We start from the raw sequence: 22064 nt of genomic DNA, 5'->3' as shown, positions 1-22064 counted from the left end.
TTTTTTCTCAGACAACGATATTGAAAAAAAAAAAAAAACTTAGCTTCACAATTCAATTAAATAATAAACTCAGTCATTTATAATACTTAAACATAAAAGCATTTACCTATTAAAAAATATTACTTTAACGTAATACCAATATAAAGATTAATTTTTTCTGCCGTAATTTTGTCATTACGTACCGACTATCCGTTGCGATCCAATCATAAACACACCACGAACACGAACCCAGCGTGCATGGTAATTTGCTCATTATTCAATTTCGAGATGCCACGTGGAAAAACGTCAACGTCGGCCGACTGACCCCCTTCAGACCGCCTCTCGACTTTCCCTCGTTTTAAAAAGGTGAGGTCGACTGCAACTCCCACCCCCACAACACAACAACCCAACCGACGCTTTTTCCCCCTACCAAAATTAGGACCACTTCTTCTTCCCCTTCGCCCCGAACCCGAAAACCCGACCCGAAACGTATCACACATGGCCGTGGCCACCGCGAGCCCGGAGAGGATCGAAGCTCCTCCGCAGAATCCGACAAAGGATGCCTCGCCGTCGCCGTCCAGGCTCTCCACCGCCGACGCCCCCTCCGAGGCTGAACGCTCCTCCTCGCCTCTTCTTTCTTACTCCGCCGACACGCCCAATCGCAGCGAGACTCGCAATTCTTCTCCCACCGCCGATGAGGTCATCCCCGATCACACACTCGTAGCTTATTTACTTGTATTGTGGTTCGGGAAAGTTCGTAATTTTGGCCTCCCAGATCGAAAACACAAATCTCACTTAAAATTCTTGAGTTAATTGCTGCATTTCAACTTAGGAAGAAGAAATTAGTGCAATTTTTTTTCTTTGAAAAATGAATTTAGACTTGTTTGATGAAGAAATGATTTTTTTTTCTTTTTAGTATAAATTGAGGAAAATTGGGATTATTTTTTGATTTTTTAACTTTTATATTCCAGTCTGCAGCATCATTGAAGAGTGAAGAGTATCGCCAGTTGTTTCGCCTTCCGCCCGATGAAGTGAGTGAATATAATTTCGGGTTTTATTCAAAGTGTTTTTTCCCCTTTCATTGGTGTTTTTACGTTTTGATTGATTTAGAAACGGAAAGTAAAGTATGGATGTTACCATCCTGGGACTTATCTAGCAATGCAAAACTGTTTAGAGGTTTAATACATATCTAGGAATAACAATGGTGAACTGACAGATTTTCTATTTGAGAGTAAACTGATTTAGGGAAGATCAAAAGAGCAATTGTGATCGGACTATAGCGGAAAAGTAATATCGTTGAGGCTGTTCTCGGAGAAGAAATGTTGAACCTATGATTAGTAAGAAAAAGGTTTCGTATTTAGGTACCGTAAGTTTGCTAGAGTTAAAACTCAACAGTGTACTGACTTAAATAATAATAATAATAGAGAGGAAGGCAAAGAATACGATAGGAGTACCTACATACTGCACCTGGGTACTTGAGCATCAGTCCTGATAGAAGGATCCATCACGCATCTAATCTAACATAATTGTTCAAATTTCAGTCTCTTCGTTCAAGCATTGCACATTATATACTATGTTATATATTATATTATATTATATTGTAAAGTTTAACTTGGAAGTCATAGCAAGCACCACGAGTCCTTAAATTTTTAGCAGGTTGTATCTCATTTTCAAAGAACTAAGAATCTTTTTCGCTAAATATCAACTTGATATACACTGTTTTTTCCACCCTTTTGGGTTGATTTTTAATGCTCTACAATTCAGTAGGTTTCTTATTTAACTTTCATATTTTGCACAGTTGTTTCTCCACCCTAATTTAATCTTCTAATTTAGTCTTACTGTCGTGAAAGTAAGTATAATCTTTATTGGGTGGTTAGCTAATTAGAAATAGGATGTGATTGGCAGCACTAATCTAGTTTTGGCATTGAGATATGCATCAAGTTTTTGAACTTTGTTAAAATTCAAGAGTCTGTTCTCTTTCCCAAATGCATTGGTGGAGAAATGAGACACAGAGCTGAGTACCAAATTCTTTTTTGCACTATGTTTTACTGGTTGGCTTATATAAGTAGCATCATCATGGCTAAAATACCTGTTAAATGTGGCTAAGGAGTCTTTTGTCAGGACATTTAGTTCATATATGTCAAATCATTGTTGTGTTATACTCGTCACGTGATTTCATTTTAATGAGTATGACACATATGAACATGATCCGATTTTTCTGATGTATCCTGTTTCTTGATACTGATGAATTATTTAGAATCGGTCGAAATATTTTGAAGAAAAACTTAATTGCTGAACTATACCATAAGGCATGAATAGAATCCATTGATGCAGGAATTATAATGTGAGTAGTTAGCTTGGGAGCAATATTTGGCCTGTTAGGCATTGCAGTGAATGATAGGAGGTAAAATGCCTGTTTTTCCTCGGATATCTTCACTATATCCTTGAGTATTAAGTTTGTAATTGAAAGGACTACTAAAGCTTATTCTATATTTTACTTCTTAAATAGGTAGACTGGGTCATGGGATGCATTAACACAGACATTATTGACTTTTGGATGACATTTAACCGTTTGTGTGTCAAAGTGTACAATGTCCACTAGTGGTATATGTTGATGCTAAGAGGAACATGCCTTTACATGTTGATTCAAATAGTTATAGTTGTTGAGCATTGAGTGTGAAGTTCTCTCTCTCTCTCTCTCTCTCTCATCCATGTATACATATAGTTGAACCTCTACTTTTATGTTATTTGTGTGTATCTTTGACATTTTCTCTTTTTTCTTGTACTTTTTTTTGTTGTTTTCTTTAGGTCCTCATCGAAGATTTCAACTGTGCATTCCAAGAGAACATACTTATTCAGGTTCATTTTAGACGTTCTATAGGTTATTATTTAGAAATTAAGTTTTATGTCAGGTCTTATAGTTAAACTGACGCACTGCTTCTCATTGTTTAGTTAGTAGGTTATTGCTTTACCATACTCTTTGTTTTGGTTCATGATGAAAAATTGATTTTGTCCAAAATTATAACTTTTCTTTTTACTTCTTGATTGAACATTGTTTTTAACGCGTATTCTGCTTGGCTTTGCTAACTCATTACATGTTTCTTGTAGGGTCATATGTACCTGTTTGTTCATTATATTTGCTTTTACTCAAATATATTTGGATTTGAGACAAAGGTATGGTATTCAGCTTGTCCTGAACTTTGTCCTATTTTAATAAATTTACAATTGTTGCAAATTAAGTGCTATGCATCTTATATTCTTTTCTTTGCTAACTTTATCCTCCTTATGCTGAAATTTCATCTTCATTTTTCCTAGCAATTTTGTATATATATTCAATAAATCTTGTTCATGCATTGATTGTGCACTAATACATGTAGCTGACATTGCTGTACAAAAAGGAGACATTGAATATTAAACAACTTCCTACCCAAGAGTAACATGAAGACACAACTTTACTGGTTTATACAGCCACAATAACTACCTACCCAAGAGTAAAATGAAACCAATTTTTTTTCATCAGTGCTGAGTTAATTAATTCTATGTGTAAAGGGGCTTCAGGAATCACACAGTAATCAAAACTGATAATAATGTTCCAAATGGTTCCATACATTGTTTCAGGAGATTTAAGCTCACTTTATGTTTACAATTATTAAAATTATGTTTTCATTTTGGTTTGGACTTTAAAACATATTATTATGTATTAAATGTAAATTCCCCTTCAGAAAATAATTCCATTCCCAGAAGTCACAAGTGTACGAAGAGCAAAGACAGCAGGGATCTTCCCTAATGCCATAGAAATTTTTGCTGGAAGCAAGAAGGTAATGCTAAATCTGATGTTTACTTTGTACTGGTGATATCTTGTAACCCCATGCCCCTTTTAATGTCATTTCAGTATCAGCAATGATATCTTGTAAACCCCTTGCCCTTTTAATGTCATTTCAGTATCAGCGCCGTTTTAATGTCATTTCAGTATCAGCAATATCTTACACCACTTACTGTTTTGGCAGTACTTCTTTGCATCCTTTCTGTCTCGCGACGAAGCACTTAAGATAATAAATGATGGATGGTCGGGTGCCAAAGAGTTTAGAGAACAGGTGTCTAATTTATTTGTATTACAGTTGGCAGTGATAGATTCATTTCTTTAAGTGTATTAATTCATAACTTCTTTTTTTACTTCTACAGAATTTCATGAAAGAAGATTTCATTTATGTGTACATTTCTTTAAGTGTATTAATTCATAACTTCTTTTTTCTTTATTCCTCCTCCCTCTTATCTGCAATTTTCTCTCAGGATTTGTTATCTGAGACTGGCAGCCAAGAGAATGGAGTTGGAATTGAAAAGGTGGAAAGTTCCCAATTCTTAGTTAATGAACTGGATTCCACTGACAGGTACTTCTCAGAAATATCTTTAATATTTTATTCTGGTATATGATGTTTTGTAATTGTGACTTGTCCTTATTTAGTTGAATAAACGTGGACCAGGAATGGGGATATTCATGTTTCACAAGACTCTAAGCTTGCATCCAGTGTTGTAGACGACTCTGCATTGACATCAATTCCAGAGCAACACGATATTGTAAAAGAGGATTTGGAACCAGCTCAGAATAGTGACCCTTCATGTTCGAAAGATACTTTGATCTGGAAAGAGGAAAACTCTGATGCTCCAAATGGTGAGTTTATTGTACAATCTACAATCATTGCTAATGTTGCTTCATTTGTCATGGATGATCTGGGATCAAACTTGGATTCCTCTGGGTGTTATAATTGTCTTTGTTGTGCAATGTCCCTGTGCAATACAGTTTCTACCTCACCACTTCCATCTCTTTCTAGAAGCATGAAATATTTGGGGTCTTAATGGGATGGGATATGCATGAAACAATTGATCAGTGGATGAATTTCTGTATGACACAGTTACACATACAAATGTCCCTAGCCTTTTGTTTAAGTTCTAAAAGGGTAGGTGGGGGTGAAGTTGGTCATGGGTTCAGATCTTGCTAAAGCATGTGTATATCTGTGTTGATTGGCTACTAGGTTTTGGTAATTTAATTGATGCTTCTATATTTTCTCTTCTTCAAGTTTCATTGTTTGAGCATATTGAATCCATCAATTCTCGTTGTCTTTTTAGCTAAGCTGGTTATTTTTGACGTGCAGTTCCAGAGTGTTATACAAAGGTTGCAGAGTCACAGTTTCCGGTAATTTTCTTTTCTTTTTCTGAATAATTAAATGTTTACTCCTATTAACACTGGAAAGGGAACTGTAATTTTAAAAAACAAGAGGGTAGGTTTGTGGAGTTCAACAAAGCTTCAGGAGGAGAATATATTAGCATCTTTTACGTTCTGCCATTATTATTTTTATTTATTTTTGTCATTTCAAATACTGTTTCCATTATGGAAAAGTTAGTTTGAAAATTAACATCCAATCTGTGAAGTGCAGATAAATGTTGAAGATTTCTTTAGTTTATTTTTCTCTGATGATGTGTTCACAGAATCATTTCATACAAGTTGTGGAGATAAAGGTAAATTTCTGGAGCTTTGATGAATCCCTGTATTTAGTGCATAATTCAGGTTTCTTGATGGTTCTAGAACTTTGAGGCAAAAGTCTTTTTATTATTATTTTGTTTTTAAGTTTCTAATCTGTATGGTTTTATGCCTTTTCAGAGTTGAAGTGTACCCCATGGAATCCTCATGATAAATTTGGGTTTTCCCGTGATGTTTCCTTTCAGCACCCAATAAAAATTTATTTTGGTATGCCCATGTTTTTAGTTTTATCATTTACTTTATGAATCTCTCATGTGTACCTACATGCTTTGTTGGTTGGTTCTATTATATGTTTCAGTCTGTTTTAACACTGGAAATAATGTTTTTGTTGTCATAAAGGTGCAAAATTTGGCAGCTGCCAGGAGCTCCAGAAATTTCGGGTTCACAGAAATAGGTCTATAATGCCTTTTTTGAATGTTTCTTGAATTTGTTTGCATAGATTGTGATTATATTGTGAGGAAGGGATGACAGATTAACTTAGGTGACTGTCAATTTGAGATCGTACATTTGCAAATCTTGTTTTGGCTGGGATGTATTATGAACTGTAACTAATCCAAAGGATTTATGCAGTCCACACTTTGCTTTCGTCTCAAGAATGTCTCTGTTATTTTCATGACACATTAACTTTGACTTTTGCCAGCCACTTAGTTATTGAGACATCACAAGAAATCAACGATGTGCCTTATGGAGATTATTTCCGTGTTGAGGTACAAGCTACATTTCATCCAATTTCATAATTCCACCATACATGTATTATATATATTTTAAAAAATTATTGATTACCTTGCTAAACCTTTTGGCTGTTGTAGATAAAATAGAACTCAATTAATCTCATTTTTTTTTTTTTTTTCATTTCAGGGATTTTGGGACATTGAGAGAGATCCTGATGGATCAAAGGATTGCTGCAATTTGAAGATTTATGTAAATGTGGCATTTTCAAAGAGAACTGTGTGGAAAGGTTTGCCCTGGACAACACTTATTTATTTTTGGAATTTACCTTGGTTTGTGTTGGCCAATCATGGACATAAACATGTGACTTGAGAAATGAATTGATTGATTCGACATGGGAAACACCAGAGTTTCCAAAGAAATTATACGAGGCACAAAGACATGCATAAATAGTTACATACATATGAGTCAAGATGTAGTAAGTCGTACCAAAAACCCTTTGATTTGAATATAAATAGCACATTAGAATACAAGTCATATAATTAAAGTTCATTAAAAGATGCACTTCTTGTGTTTGGAATGTTATAGCATTATGATCCTGTAGTGTCCAAGTCGTTTCTGACAAAATAAATAAAACTTCAGATTATACATGTACATACACGGGGACGTTGTCTCTTGGGAAAGTGCTGGGGCATCGGAGAGCATTTCATGAGTTATGCCCCTATGGATATTCCATCTTTTTTTTTTTTTTTTTTTTTTTTTTGAAACTAGTGTCTTCGGATTTTTGACCCGACTAATCACTAGGCCCCCGCCTGACCCCACAACATTTAGGAAGCAAGAAACTCTAGCAATTGCTATGTCATCCACATATAGCAATAGTAATATGATCATTCCGTCTTGGAACACATGATAGTACATGCAACAGTCATATAAACATCTTCTAAAATTGATTTTCAGCATAATCAAACCTCTTGTACCACTGCCTTGGAGACTGTTTCAGGCCATTCAGGGACTTCCTTAGCTGACATACTAGGTTCTCTTTCCCATATTCAACAAACCCTTCTGGTTGAGCCATGAAAATCGTCTCCTCTAGATCCCCATGAAAAAACGCTGTCTTCACATCCATCTGCTCAATCTCCATGTCATGATGAGCTGCCATTGCTAAAAGCAATCTGATAGAAGTATGCTTGACTACAAATGAAAAGATCTCATCATAATCCACCCCTTCCTTTTGTGAGTACCCCTTAGCCACGAGCCTTGCTTTGAATCTCACGGCATCTTGTTCGTGTAGTCCTTCCTTTTTCCTAAATATCAACTTGCATCCAACTAGCTTTCTGTCTTTGGGCTTAGGAACCAACTCCTAAACAGAGTTCTTGTAAAGATACTCAGTTTCTTCTGTCATAGCACTTATCCAACTATCTCGCTCATCACTTGCTATAACTTCTCAATAAGTAGTCAGATCTCCTTGACTAATGTTAAGATACTTCCATTTCTTTGGTCAAACCCAAACCTGTCAGGTTTCTTCTTGTTTCGATTAGGTTTGTCCAGTGCATCTCTGGAATGCAGGTGGATTCTTGGTTGGAGTTCAAACCCTTTGGGATATCTGGCAGATTAGAGTGCCTTCAATCTGCCCTATTTCTTGCTCCACCTGATTCCTAACTGGTGAACAATGCTGATGCTCTTCTTCTTCCTCAAAACCATCAGATTCGGCCTCATGCTCGATTTGCTCCACCTAAGCTTCTTCTTCATTTGAACTGATTAACGGATTCTTTGTTACTTTAATTTCAGCATCGTCCTTCGTCTCCCTACTGCTCTCGACTTTATTCAGAGGCATGGTTCTCTCATCAAAGACAACATCTCGGCTGACAACCTTTTTCCTGTTGTGGATATCCCAAAGCTTGAACCCTTCACTCCTTTCTCAAAACCTAAGAATATGCAATGTGCAGACTTCGGTTTGAGCTTGGACCTTTCATCACTTGGAATATGTGCAAAAGCACTACAGCCGAACACCCAAGCTTGAAACCCTTCACTCCTTTCTCAAAACCTAAGAATATGCAATGTGTAGACTTCGGTTTGAGTTTGGACCTTTCATCACCTGGAATATGTGCATAAGCACTACAGTCGAACACCCTGAGCTTGGAATAGTCCATCGGCTTCTCAGATCATACCTCTTATGCGCTCTTAAGACCGAGAATTGTAGATGGTGACTTGTTAATTAAATAACTTGCATGATTAACAGCATCTGCCCAAAAACTATTAGGCAATCCTGCATGAAATCGCGTGCTCCTTTCTTTCTCCATGAGAGTTCAGTTCATCCTCTCAACAGCTCCATTTTGTTGGGGATTCTTCTTTCTTGTGAAGTGCCTTCTGATGCCTTCCTGCTTGTAGTAATCGGTAAACTCATTACTTGTATATTCACCTCCAGTCACTTCTAAGGTACTTGATCTTTCTTCCAGTTTGATTCTCGGTTTCCATTTTCCATTCCTTGAACTTTGCAAAAACCTCGGATTTCTGCTTAATGAAATAAACTCAAACCTTCCTAGAAAAATCATCCATGAAAGTAACAAAATACCTGGTTCCATCATTTGATTTAGTTGGTGCAAAACCCCAAACATTTGAGTGAATATAGCTGAGTTGTTCCTTGCTTCGGTTATCTGCACTGCTACTTGCGAATGTTACCTTTCTTTACTTTCCGAGAACACACTATTCACAAAAGTCCAATTTGCAAGATGACACGCCTTCCAACAGGCCTTGCTTGTGTAATTCTTGCAACCCCTTTTGGCTTATGTGCCCGAGCCTATGATGTTAGAGTTCAGTATTGTCTTCTATACTCTAATTTACGGAAACAGCTGCTCCCTCGACTGTAGTGGTCCCAATTAACTTATACAACTTATTGGGTTGTAGGTCACCCCGCATTACCACAAGCGATCCCTTGGTTACCCTGAGTCTTCCTTTTTTAGATTTGTACCCATAACCGGCCTCATCTAAAGTACCCAAGGAAATCAAATTCCTTCTTAGTCATACCTGACGTTCCCCAAAGCTTGTATCATCCCATCGAACATTCTGATTCTAACAGTGCCGATTCCACTTACAGGACATGAAGAATCGTCCCCCATTAAGACTTCCCCGCTGCCAACTTCCTTGTAAGTATCAAACCATTCGCTTACTGCACACATATGAAAAGTGCATCCGGTATCCAAAATCCAATTTGTGAAGGCCTTGGAGCCCGATGTTACTGAGAGAAGCTCCTCGTCACTCTCATGCTCGGTGATTGCACTAGCTGAACCTGAGCTTCCTTCCCTCTTGGCTTTCTTCTCTTTCCAAATCTTGCAGTTCCTCTTCCAATGATCGGCTGAACCACATTCGAAGCAACCTTCTCTTCTTTTTTCTTCTTGGATTTTGACCTACCTCTGTTGCTGGTTTTCTCTTCCGTTGTCTTTTCCCGCCCCCTCTCCTTGCCTTTGGCATAAAGGCCTTGAAAGCTTTCAGTTATATTATCCAGTTTAGCATATGACTGAAGAGCTTGAATTACATCTTCAAGCTTCTAGGACTCTTTTCCAAACATTAGAGTTGTTCGAAAGTGCTTAAAGACGAAGGTAAAGACCTTAGCAAGATGATAGTCATATCATCATCTTTGTAAGTTTCTCCGACCTTCTGAAAATTAGCTATGGAATTCTGAACCTGCATATGTGATCTTCAATATCACCTCCTTCTTCTAGTCGAAGCCCGAATAGTTCATCCTTTAAAAAAAAGTTTATTGGACACGGTTTTGCCCATATAAACCTTCTTCAACTTTTCCCATGCTTCCTGGGAAGTCATCTTTTCGGTGATGTGTGACCGAACCGATCTTGTGAGATGGATCTTGATGGAACTCTTGGCCTTCTTAAGAACCTTAGTCCATGCTGCTTCTGTCATGTTTGCCGGCTTCTCACCATCGGGTGCATCATCCAAATCCTGTTGTATCAGTACGTTCTTCATCATCCTTTCCCAGTCCGTGAAGTCATCCTTGCCGTTAAAGGGCTTTAACACAGGTCCAAGATCCGCATGCATCTTCCCTTTTGACATCGTAGAACACCTTGAACTTAGCTCTTGATATCAATTGTTGAAAAAATCGCACACTACACCTTGTTCTTTAATGTAACCAACAACAATAGACTAAACTAACAAATATAGAAAACTTAGAAACACACAAGACTTATATTGGTTCTGCAGAACTTTTCCCTACATCCGGTTGTGATTTCTCTAGCTCCTTTGATTAATAATAGAGAATTACAGAACTTTTGCAAAACCCTAGAACTAGTCTCTCTCTCTCTCTAATCTCGGTTGTCACTGTTTTTTCTCTCCCAGATTTATGCCTTACCGCACCCTATTTATAGGCATAGGGTGCAGTTTACATGTCCTTTACAGATTATAATACCTATTCTAAGTGGAATAGGAAATTAGACTTGCTTTCCAATTCCAAATAGACTTCTAGGATTTCTAATCTAAATTGAATAAGGAAACTAAGATTCTTTTTTAAGTCTTTTTAGGAGAAGAATCGGTGCACCTCTTTTTTTTCCCTAAAACAATCCTAAACAGAAAAGGACACTAATTGACGAGCCAAAAAACCTAACCCATGCATGCCGCAATGATTTTCTAGGGGAGGGAGGACCTTTTTAGCGAAAATTTGTGCTTTAGTTAGGGTAGCTTTGCTTTAACATACTTTGTACTATTTGTTTGAAGTTATGCAATAGCCATTGAGAGAGTCATGATTAAAAGCTACTCTTTAATGGTTTTGATAATATTCAATTTTGTAGTGTTTTGTGTGCCATTCTTATTTATGTCGGTGTATGCTTGTCTCTTATATACAAAAAATAGGGATGTAGAGTAATTTTGTGACCAAGGACCTAATATTATGTTTGATCTAATGCTAAGTAAGTATGAATTGCAGGCAAAATAGTGCAGTCTACCATGGAAGAATGTCGAGAAGTTTTTGAAACCTGGATAAACATGGTATTATTTATTTATTTATTTTTGCATCTGTGTGAATTTTGGAGTTTGTCAGAGTTGCCTAAAATTTTGCATGGACTTTCATTCAGGCACATGAATTGTTGAAGAAGAAGAATCTTGAAAAACAAGAAGGTAGGACAGTTGTGGACAAATTAAATCATGCAATCATTGTTAATGTGGGTACTCGGATCAATTCATATAATTATTTTCATAAGCAGAGAGGATTCCTGCGGTTACCATTGTTCAGAAATTTGAAGGTCATCCTCAAATTGAAGCAGAGATGGTTGTACCTGCAGAAAGGTTTTACGAGCCCAGTGAACTCAATAGGGTACAACACTTGTCTAAATCATTGGATGCAGCCCAGCAAGTTGGGAAGCGGTTGCTGGGAGGTACAATTGATGTTTCCCCTCTTACATCATGGTTAAGAGAATCTATGCTGAAATTCCAGTCCTCATTGAGAAGTCAAAGCCAGCTTCCCTTGATCATAGTCATCGTTTTTGTTGTGATTTTCATCATGCAGGTATTTACTCTCGACCATATTGGTCAAATAATATTTGTTTTCACGTGTTGGCCCTGGTGCTGTATACATATTTCCTTGAATCGTCGTCATGCTGGATTAATTTGTTACGATGCATAATGTGACAGCTAGTGGGAATTTGCATTGCGTCAGCTTTCTTAATTGTTCTTTTATGTTGGTTAAACGTAATTTGTTTCTTTGATTGTAGTTGAGCATACTTGCACTATTAGCCAGACCCCAACACATCCATGTGCAATCGCCTGTGGACTATGGGAGTGGCTTGGGAAGTCAAGTAGGTGAAAGATCATCTGAGGTGGTCGCTTGGCTGGAGAAGCGAATCCACCACCTTAAAGACGAGATGCGCTTGGTTGAGACTCGGCTTGAGAATATGCAGCATGAACATGCTCTGTTAAAAGCTCAACTCAAGGATATTAATCATCTAAGTAAGCGCAGGTAACGTCCAATTGTATATCCTTCTCATTCTTCAAGTGATTACGAAATGTATGTTGTCCTTTTTATTCCGGTTGCAAAATATATGTTGTTCCATTATGAAGAAAATCCGTAAACTTGTAGAGAACATTGTTAATTGAAATTTATAGTTCGTCATTCCTGTTGGGAATGGAGAATCACGGCTTGTCAGAATGCTCTCATTTGATTTCAAGTGATAAATTAAATATCCCGTAGCGTCGATTAATTGTATATAATAAGAAACAGCACTAGTTTCTGTTTTCATTTTCCTTGCCTTGATATGTTCTTTTAGATAGTGTTTCAAACGAATGATTATTCATGGCTTTTAATTATTTATTTGGCAAAGCTCGAGTAAGATAACTGTCTAGTATATACACCAAATTCTGTGCATTCAAACCTTTTGTTTAGTCCCCGTTGCCCTTGGGGAACAACTTGAGCCTCCGCCAAGAACAACACGCGCTCATCTTGACGCCTCTCGAATAATATTGCCAAAAACGTTTAACACTCGACCCACAGAGATGGCTCGAGAAGCACTTGGTTATTCTGGAGGGGCGGGGGCTCGAGTTATTCTGGAGGTGCGTCTTGAGCAATGGAAACTAGGCAAAAGATTTGAATGCAATCAGGTTTATTAAGTATTTTCACACATAGAAGAGGTCTTTTTTTTCCGAAATTTCCTCTCAGGTGTCCTCCTCTTTCTCACACACCCCACACCACCACCACCACCCCCACCCCCCGGCGGGGGCTGCGGCGCGCTAGTATAATTTCATCAAGAGCACAGTTATAGTTCTAAATGAAAATAAAATAAAAAAACTTAAGAGCACAGTTATAGTTCTAAATGAAAATAAAATAAAAAAACTTATAGGTAGAAGAGTGATATGAAAATAAAGTTAAGAAATCGAGGGCAAAACATTGGACTTTGTAAAACCGTAACTTGTAGAGGGAGTAGGGTTCTCCTAATCTTTCTCCTTCCTTTCCCTGCTCTTAGAACAATTACGATTAAATCACAACAACATCTTGTGTTGATTTCTTTGTACAAAAATATAAAAAATGAAAATGTGAAAGGTGGGGAGGGAAGGGGAGGAGAGGGGATTCTATTCCCTTGCAAAGGGAGCCAAGAGTTAAAGTCGTCATTGGGAGAGCAAGGAGAAGCACCTCTACTTTTTCTCGTCTTTTCCTTTTTTTAGGCCGTGGTTGGTTGAAGCTCTTGGGAGGATTAAAGAAAGAATCAGTTTTTCTTCTGTAAAGAACTTGTCAAATAATTTATAACCTAATCTTTTCAAAAATGTTCGTTTGGGCTCCTAGAATATGGCGTCTTGGAGGTTTTCTATTTGATTGTATTGAAAGGTCCAAAGAATTGGGATTTCCCTATTGGGTCAAGTCATTTCGGGACAAGTGGATCACTTATGATGAAGAGAATGAGTTTCAGGAGAATGATTCGGAGTTTCAAGCAGAAACAAAGAAGGCAAAAAGGAATTGACTTGCTTAGTGACCAAAACAAATTATATTGGCATTACTGAAATTGCATTTCATTCGATATTGAGTACCAAAGTCGTTCTAAAATGACTTGATTCAAGGCACAGACTATTACAAGATTGAAAAGAATGGGAGCAAAACCGTGAAGGAAAGAACTCACGAAACAAGAAGATAGATCGTGGAAGTCACACGTAAGGGCCATGAATTCACCTTCATCTAGCTCTTGTTCTATATCTATGGTTGAGAACCGATCGAAATATGTGTTCCCACACTTAAAAAAAACTTGTGGCATATCGCTCAAATCATTGGTCCGGTACTAGATGTAGCTTTCCCACTGGGCAAGATGTCCAATATTTACAACACTCTGGTATATGAATGTACCCGAGAAAAGAACTAGATTATGTCCTGATAAGACTAAAAAGAATACTCACAAAAAATATATGATCCTTTCTTCAATGGATCCTACTATGAACAAATCAAATTGTCCAATTTCAATAATGTGCCGCTCGTTGACATCTAGTTTCCATAATCACGTGCAAGTTACGCGCCAGCCTCTGGTTGTTCGTTGACGCCCCCTCCGCCATTCGATTCATCTCCCAAGGACAAATCCAATAGTGTAGATAAACATTCCCAAAATCGTTAGAGATCCAACGGTGAGGCCAAGAGTGATATCATGACTCACTTTTATCTTCCTCCAAGAAATATGGACATCCAAGATTACCGATTTTGTGATGTCAATTTTTTGAGACCATGTATCTTACTCATGTTTGTTGGTATCTTATGTCGTTGGAAATGTCAAATTACAAAAACTGAATCTAACAGCACGAAAAGGGGGTCACAAAATTTGAAAAGAATCACATTTTCCTCCAAACAAACCTTTTCTAGCAAACGGGTTGGAATTTTTTCACCAAAGTACATACACAAGTTCATATAACCATGAAGAACATATACCAAGCAACAAAATCTAGAAATTTCAAAGTAAAAAAAAAACGTGAATATCTCAAGCAATCTTCCACGGTGGGTCTCGTTCTTACGACTTGTTTCACGAACTATGAACAAGGGCATCACAAAATTGAGGATTCGATTGCATCTAACCCAGCTAGATTGCCTAAGTACCTTGTGCCAATGCACAAACATCAAACTGCCATAGTTCTTATTAGCTTTTTTATACTAGGGTCAAAGGTGATACCACAGAGGGTAAACTAAGAGAGAGAAAGATTACTAGAAGAGTGAACAAGATATTTTCCTCTCATCTCCTCTAGAGCTAAGAGAACTGTTTCTCTTGTAGGTGTGTCTTTTCCCTTCCACAAAGTCTCTTTATATAGTGGCTAGCAGGTAAGGAGAAAATGAAACGGTTGATGTCTTTTGTTGGTGTGTCTTTTCCCTTTCACAAAGTCTTATATAGTGGCTAGTATGGAGGGTGAAAATGAAAAGGTTGATGTGGGACAAAGAACACACACACACATACACAATATATATATAACACATCCATATTGGATGACTAATATTGTATTTTATACAATGTAATTATTATATAAATCCTACATATTAGTTATTGAAACTGGTTTGCTATTTAATCCTATGTATCAATTATTTGTTTTCTTTTCTTGTTACTCATCACTTATGTCATCTTTTATCTTTCTTCCTAACCAAGTCGTTAACAGAAACACAACAATCCAAATAAAAAAGTTATGAAGTTTATTGTCATATATATACACAAGTATGACCACAATTTTATGTTGGTGCGTTGAAAAGCTTTAGCTCCGAATCAGTTAAAATTGGCGCCGACGGTTACTCCGGTCATTTTCGCTTAAACCTACTGAGAAAGTGTTGGGTATGGACGGCGCTACCCCTGCCGCCAACAAAGCAGCAGGACGTGCCACGTCCCGAGTCGGTGCAGTCAAACGGAAATCGCAATGCGTAATAACGTGTCGGTACCAAGGACACGCGTCTTTCGAGACCCCTCCAACAAGAAACAGACAATATTAGCCTTTTTAGGGTTTTAGTCACGCTCTTACGAAAGCACGGGTCCCGGTGGTTTACGTATAAAAAGAATCCTACCTGCTTCTGCTGTGAATCTATGATTGCTCAAATGCTGTATTGCTGCATGTTTTTGGAATAGAAAATGGTTCGGTTGCTACTTCAGACTATTAGAAATCAAACGTAACAACGACATGTTATTGTAACTGTATCTCAAACTATGTTTTACCAGTCAAACATGACAACGAGATATTATTGAGTGAGTCAATCAACTTGCTTTCACTTCCACTTAGAATAGTCAAACAAAAACCCGTGATTAATTAGTTAATTTATCTCGTATAGTGATTACAAATAATTGAGACCCCTCTCCTCCAAGATTTGGCGGGAAAAAATTACGTTTATATGGACAAATGAGATGGACGAAACGATGTCGTTAGTTGCTACTCTCTACGGGTTCTTTTTGTTGATTAGTGTTTTTTGCTGAATAATCTCTTGGCCGTGGCTTTGAACGGACATTTTGAGCTCTGGAAATTGTCGACGAGGTGGAGGTACGTGCTGAGCTCGTGACACGTTGACACGTTGGTGCCCATCAGGTACGGCGAGTCCTTGCTACTTAACCTGAGCTCCTTCCCAACCTCCGCGTACGACAACTGCGTGTCCTCCACCTTCTGGTGGATCCAGTTCTGGAACTCCACCGCCTTTCGGAACCCCCTGTAGCACGCCAAGTGGCGCCGTTCATTGTCGTCGACTACGAAACCAGGTACTTTAGTTATTACATCGTCGGAGTTCACAATGCGTAAAACTTTTGGGCCTTTCTTGTCCAGGTTCCGGCGGAAGCTACTGTTTCCTACACGTGGCCCGGCAAACGAAAAGACGGTGACTAGCGGCGACCGGTTAAACGTAGTTTTTATGTCGTAAGCTGCGAGCGTTGCAAGCGCGGCGCCGAGGCTGTGCCCGGTCAATGTTATGCTGAGAGGCTCGTTGCCGTAGGATTGAAGCAACCGCGCGATCTCTTGGCGTAACATTTGTTGCAAGCTCGGGGTTAAGTCGGTTCCTGAAGTGTATAAGCTCAAAAATCCACTTTCGACCATTGGCTCACAGTTGTCCAGACCTGAGTTATTAGGGCTGGACGGAAGCTGGGTGAGAGTGGCTCGAAGATTTTCAAGCCACTCCAAGCACGTGGCGGTCCCTCTAAAGGCAATCACTACGTCCCGTCTTCCAAGCCTTGCAATTTCGTCCTTGTCTTGACAGACCGCCACGTAGCCAATCCAGCTGGACTGCGTTGCGACCCAGCTCGGCGCCTTTTCTATCCAGCTTGGAAACTGGATTCCCGACGTGGCACGTAAATTTTTTGTAATCCGGTAGCCAGTTCCCGGAAGCCCGGATTTTTCAAACAATGAGGCTTTTGAGTACTTGCATGTTGCGTAAAAATTGGAATCTGGATCAAATTCAAACGCCTTGTATGCGGCATCGACAAACTGACCATACCGGATAATCTCACCACGTAAATTGTCGTCTAGAGGGTCGAGAAGGTTTTCCCAGTTGTTGAAGCCTTGGTAATCCATCCAACTTTTGCGAACGGGTTGTTTACCGGCGGTGGTGTTGGTGGTTATGGGGGTGACAGGGGTGAGTGCTAGGGAGCTAATGTCAACTGGGTTTAGCAAGTGCTGCCAGTTGGGAAGGTTGTGAGTCAAGGTCATGTGTTTGGGGTTTAGAGTTGATAATTGAGTGAGGGTGCATGAGGTGATTGTTGCCTTGTGTGAGAAGGTTCTGATAGAAAGCTTCATTGTGATCGGTTTGTGAGAAGTTCAGAGAGAGCTAGCTCTTCACTGAGTCTCTCACTTTGTAAGTGGGTGCCAATTTGTAGTTGCATTTCGAAGGAGCTAGGGATGGTCCTTTTATAGTAACAAAAAGTAGAGCCTGTGTATGGAGAGAGAGAGAGACAGAGAGAGTTGGTATGACGAAGAGACAGTAAAGAAGCTGAAAGTGTTTCACACTTGTACCTTAAAAGAGGAGAGAGAACTTCAACATATAGGTCCACTTTTGAGAGAAATTTTTCCACGGTCCAGCTCATTAGCTGACCTGAAGTTTCATCCATAATGACTTGACACCTAGACATATTTTTCATAGAACACGCCGTTTAATAATTAAAAAATAAAACATATTGGAGTTTGGGCCCCACTAGTCTCTTCTTCCTCTTGCCCTTCTTCAGGAAAGGCCTTTCATCACTACAGCACCGCCCTTCTCTCTTCCCCTCCATCTCTATGCACACTAGCAACCAAGCAATCTCCGACCAAAGCGAAACCACCACCTGCATCCGAACATCCGCTACTACCACCACCAAGATCACCCACTCGATGTTGACGCCTTCCACCAAACAACCACATCATGCCCACCACTATGAACACCCACCCGAAACTCAAGTCTTTATCTCCCAATTGAAATATGAATTTGATACCATCTTCTTCTATAGTCTTTCCCAACTGAAATATGATTTTAAAAGAGATGGCATAATTTTGAAATTAATTGTTGAATTATAATTTTGAATAATGTAAATGCAAAAATCTTGGATGCTTTCGTCGGAGATTGCTTGGTTGCCGGTGTGCATGGAGAAAGGGAGAGGAAGAGAGAAGGTTGGCCGGTGTTGAATTCATAAAAAGCCTTTCAGTTTCCCGAAGAAGGGAGATAGGTAGGAAGGAGTGGGTCCAAGCCCCAATATGTTTTTTTTTTATTTTTTATCTTTAAATGGTGGGTTGGTGTTAAAATATGTATAGGTGTCAATTTAAAGTTGGTGGAACTCCAAGTCAGCTAATGAACCCGGAACCTAGAAAAATTTCTCCACCTTTGAATTGGCGGGGAGCAAAGAAAAGGTAAGGTACTTTATTAGAGAAATGTAGGGAGATGAATGATATATATGTTGGTATATGAAATCTAACACAACGCGTTGGTTTGCCATGTAGTATAGGATAAGACATAAGTATCTTACTCATTACATTTAAGTAGTTCATTTTTCCTATTTAAATTACAATTTTATTTGTGTGTAACATTTTCCTTTTGACTTTAATGAGTGTTGGCGGGTTTTTGTGTCGAAGGCTTTGATGGGCTTGTGTTGTAAAGAGATGAGCTAAAACCTTCACGTTCCCCGTTTCTGAGTTAGCATGGACTAGGTCCAAAGCATCCCAAAGGAAAAGCGAGTTCTAGAGAATGCTTAAATGTTCTTCCACTGTAGAAATGACAAAGAATATGTTTGCCACAATACCTTTCTCTGTTATTGATAGAGGAATATAAACAGCAGTAATTTCTACAATTATGTTGAGAGACCTATAATCTAAATTAACAATACAAGGCAGAAATCAACTAATAAAAGGGTTAATCAATTACATATTCGCACAGCTAATTATACTCCCAAATACATGGGATATTATTGACTTTCCAACTCTCCCCCTCAAGTTGGATATTGAATGTCAAAAACAGCCAACTTGCGTAAGATTCCATTGAATGCAACTTCACCCCAAGGCTTTAGTAAATACATCTGCAAGTTGCTGAGATGATCCGGTGTGCTTAGTTACGATTGAACCATCCTGCACGTTGTCCCTAACAAAGTGACAATCTATCTCAATGTGTTGAGTGCATTCATGGAAGACAGGATTGGCGGCTATATGTAGGGCAACCTTATTATCACAATAAAGTGTAACACGTTTAAGATAAGGCAACTGTAATACTCGTAGCAAATCACACAACCAAGATAATCCATAACATGTCCCTGCCATTGCGTTGTATTCCGCTTCTGCGAAGAAAAGTGAAACGGTCTTCTGCCTCTTTGTTCACCAAGAAATCGATGAATCTCCCAGAAAAATACAATAACTAGCTATCGAACGTCTTATAGTTAGGACAACCAGCCCAGTCTGAGTCACAATAGGCCTGAAGTTTTAAATTACTTTGAGATGGAATGAAAAGCCCTTGTCCAGGAGTATTGTTAAGGTATCTCAAAACGAGAAGCGCTGCCTCCATGTGAGGTTTTCTTGGCTCATGCAGAAACTGGCTAAGCACTGCATACATAATGTCGTGTCTAGTAATGGTTAAATAAATTAACCAGCCTGCTAACCTTCTGTATTTTGCAAGATCAATAAGCAAATCGCCCTTATTAGATAACTTCACATTTTGCTCCATAGGAAAAGTAGTTGGCGTGCTCAAGTAAGCCTCCATCTTTAAGTATTTCAAGGGCGTATTTTCGCTGAGAAATATTGATTCCCATCTTGGAACGAGACACCTCGATGCCCATTAAGTATTTGAGGTCACCAAGATATGTGATTCGAAAACGAGAATGAAGGAATTGCTTAAGATAAGTGATAGCAGCGACACTATTTCTGGTGATCACTATGTCATCAACATTTATCAACAATGCAGGGAATGATGTTCCTTTCTTCCGTGTACAAGTATTTAGTATATTATTATAATATTCGTCTCTACGAATGCGTGGGCACAAGAGTAACAATATTTGGACTTAAAATAAAGTTTTTACGGGCTTTGAATTCAAAGGTATTTTCATAAATTCGTCCCGTCTCCGGAGAACTTTATTGGTTGTTAAGAGTTAGTAGGAACCAGGGGGGTATTTTCTTCTCCCTTCCTTTCCCTCCGCGCCTTTTTGGGGATGGGACTCTCACTCTCTCTTGGTTATTCCTCCACCGACACACAACACCAATACCACCATGATTTCAAAATCATCGACGAATCGAGTTTCTAAAATCACCATCATCTTCCTCTCGCAGCCACAGGTTCAACAATAGTTTCCGTTTCTTGAACTTCGAAGTCTGGACACCGTTGCACAAAGCTCCGTCACGGGGCTTTTTTCCTGGTGGAGATAAGGCTTAAAACCATTTTCTTTGTGTTCGTCTCGTCGTGTACATGAATTTTCATTTATGGATTGCATGGTTTGGTTGAGAATCGAGTGAGAATGAAGCCGGGAATATTCAGAGAATTTTTAGGCAAATTTTGCAGGATCCGATGAGTTTTCCCTTGGTTCGGGTCCTCTCCGACGGCTCAACTCAGCTCGCGTCAACGTTGACGGTTGAACTTTTTTGATTTTTGGCTGGGACCCCCAGATGTTATTTCAATGCGTTGAATCCAAATTCACACTCCGTTTCTTCAAATTTGATCGTTTGAGCATCGTTTCATGATTGACCGTCATTTGAATTTATAATAGGTGGAGATTCAACCGTTTGATCATTATGAAATTGTAAGGTGTTATTTTAGAAGTAATGTGTTGACCTTAGAAACTCATAGATCGGAAATTTGATGTGCAGATCTTTCAGAATGAAAATAATTAGGATGATTGACTTTAATAAAAACCATTTTATTGAGGGTTGACTTAGGGCCAACATGTTCAAATAATTCTCGAATATTGACGTTAGTATCACTAGAGGTCTGACAGACTTAGTGGCCAAAATCTTCCCATTGTCACTCTTATTTAAGTGAGACATTTGTTTCTGCTAGGTATGATATTCAAATGTTTAAGAAGTATATTTTGAAACTTTTCGTATGAAGGAACAACTACGATTGGCTTGAACCTTTTTCAAAGTACGTAGACATTCTAACTTGAAAGTCTTAAGATTAAATAAACATTAAATATTTCATTAGTCTCGAAATTCAGAATGAGACATTATTGTGTCTCGGTCTAGATGCAAACTTTACTAGATTTTTCATGTGGGTGTTGGAATTTTTTCTTGATGTGTCAGCGGTTTCAAATATTAAGTGGGCTTAGGTAAATATGATTTTAGTTACGTTTATGGGGAAAATAGATTTTATGAATTAGAATTAGACCTTATAGTATATGATCGTATAATTCAGCTTATACGTGTATGACATATATACTCAGCTTGTCTACAAACATGATATCCAACTTACACATGTATGATATATCCTCAACTTGTTTGCAAATATGATATCCAGTTTACACGTGTATGATATATATTTAGCTTGTCTACATGCATAGTATTCAACTTACACGTATATGGTTATATTATTCAGCTTGTCTACGAACATGGTATTCAACTTACATCTATATGGTTATATATTTAGCATGTCTACAGACTTGGTATTCAGTTTATACGTGTATGGTTATATATTCATACGAACATGGTATTCAGCTTACACGTATATGGTTATATTAATTATCCAGCTTGTCCATAATATAGACATGGTATTCAATTTACAAGTGTATGATATACTCTCATCTTGCCATTATGTTGAGATTACTTTGTAATGACATGGTTATATAATTATATTCTCATTTGACATGACCTCGAGATTAGGCGATAATGATACAATTACATAATTATATATTTGTCATTGCCTAAAGATTACTCGGCAATGACATGATTATATTATCCAGCTTCCGCTAGTTATGGTTAGTGGATAATATTGTATGCCATGCCACTGGTGAGTATCAGTTCT

General features: G+C 38.3%; 2 protein-coding genes across 2 annotated transcripts; one reads left to right on the top strand and one right to left on the bottom strand.

The window, feature by feature from the left end:
• The first annotated feature begins 385 nt into the window (after positions 1–385).
• LOC103962256 (protein VASCULAR ASSOCIATED DEATH 1, chloroplastic) lies at positions 386–12422 on the top strand. The gene is made up of 18 exons (XM_009374939.3): positions 386–678; positions 951–1010; positions 2788–2838; positions 3088–3153; positions 3702–3797; positions 3987–4073; positions 4270–4367; positions 4461–4648; positions 5130–5170; positions 5412–5493; positions 5636–5722; positions 5855–5909; positions 6156–6222; positions 6374–6473; positions 11115–11176; positions 11263–11305; positions 11392–11693; positions 11899–12422. Exons 1-18 carry the CDS (start codon positions 478–480, stop codon positions 12145–12147), a joined length of 1935 nt encoding a protein of 644 aa, XP_009373214.2. The 5' UTR covers positions 386–477; the 3' UTR covers positions 12148–12422.
• Positions 12423–16078: 3656 nt separating this feature from the next.
• LOC103962270 (phospholipase A(1) DAD1, chloroplastic) lies at positions 16079–17326 on the bottom strand. The gene has a single exon (XM_048566824.1). The coding sequence runs from the start codon at positions 17309–17311 to the stop codon at positions 16079–16081; it is 1233 nt and encodes a 410-aa protein (XP_048422781.1). The 5' UTR covers positions 17312–17326.
• Between the last annotated feature and the right edge of the window lie 4738 nt (positions 17327–22064).

Source organism: the organism of the source record quoted next, unplaced genomic scaffold, assembly GCF_019419815.1.
Source record: "Pyrus x bretschneideri cultivar Hongxiangsu unplaced genomic scaffold, Pyrus_bretschneideri_v1 Contig43, whole genome shotgun sequence".
Taxonomy (NCBI): Eukaryota; Viridiplantae; Streptophyta; class Magnoliopsida; order Rosales; family Rosaceae; genus Pyrus; species Pyrus x bretschneideri.
This window is presented reverse-complemented; position numbering and strand designations above follow the sequence as displayed.

Coding starts and splice junctions, on each gene's coding strand:
- LOC103962270 (XM_048566824.1), bottom strand. CDS start 17,311: ATGACCTTGACTCACAACCTTCCCAACTGGCAGCACTTGCTAAACCCA.
- LOC103962256 (XM_009374939.3), top strand. CDS start 478: ATGGCCGTGGCCACCGCGAGCCCGGAGAGGATCGAAGCTCCTCCGCAG. Junction 679..950: donor CTTCTCCCACCGCCGATGAG/GTCATCCCCGAT, acceptor TTTATATTCCAG/TCTGCAGCATCATTGAAGAG. Junction 6,474..11,114: donor AAAGAGAACTGTGTGGAAAG/GTTTGCCCTGGA, acceptor TATGAATTGCAG/GCAAAATAGTGCAGTCTACC.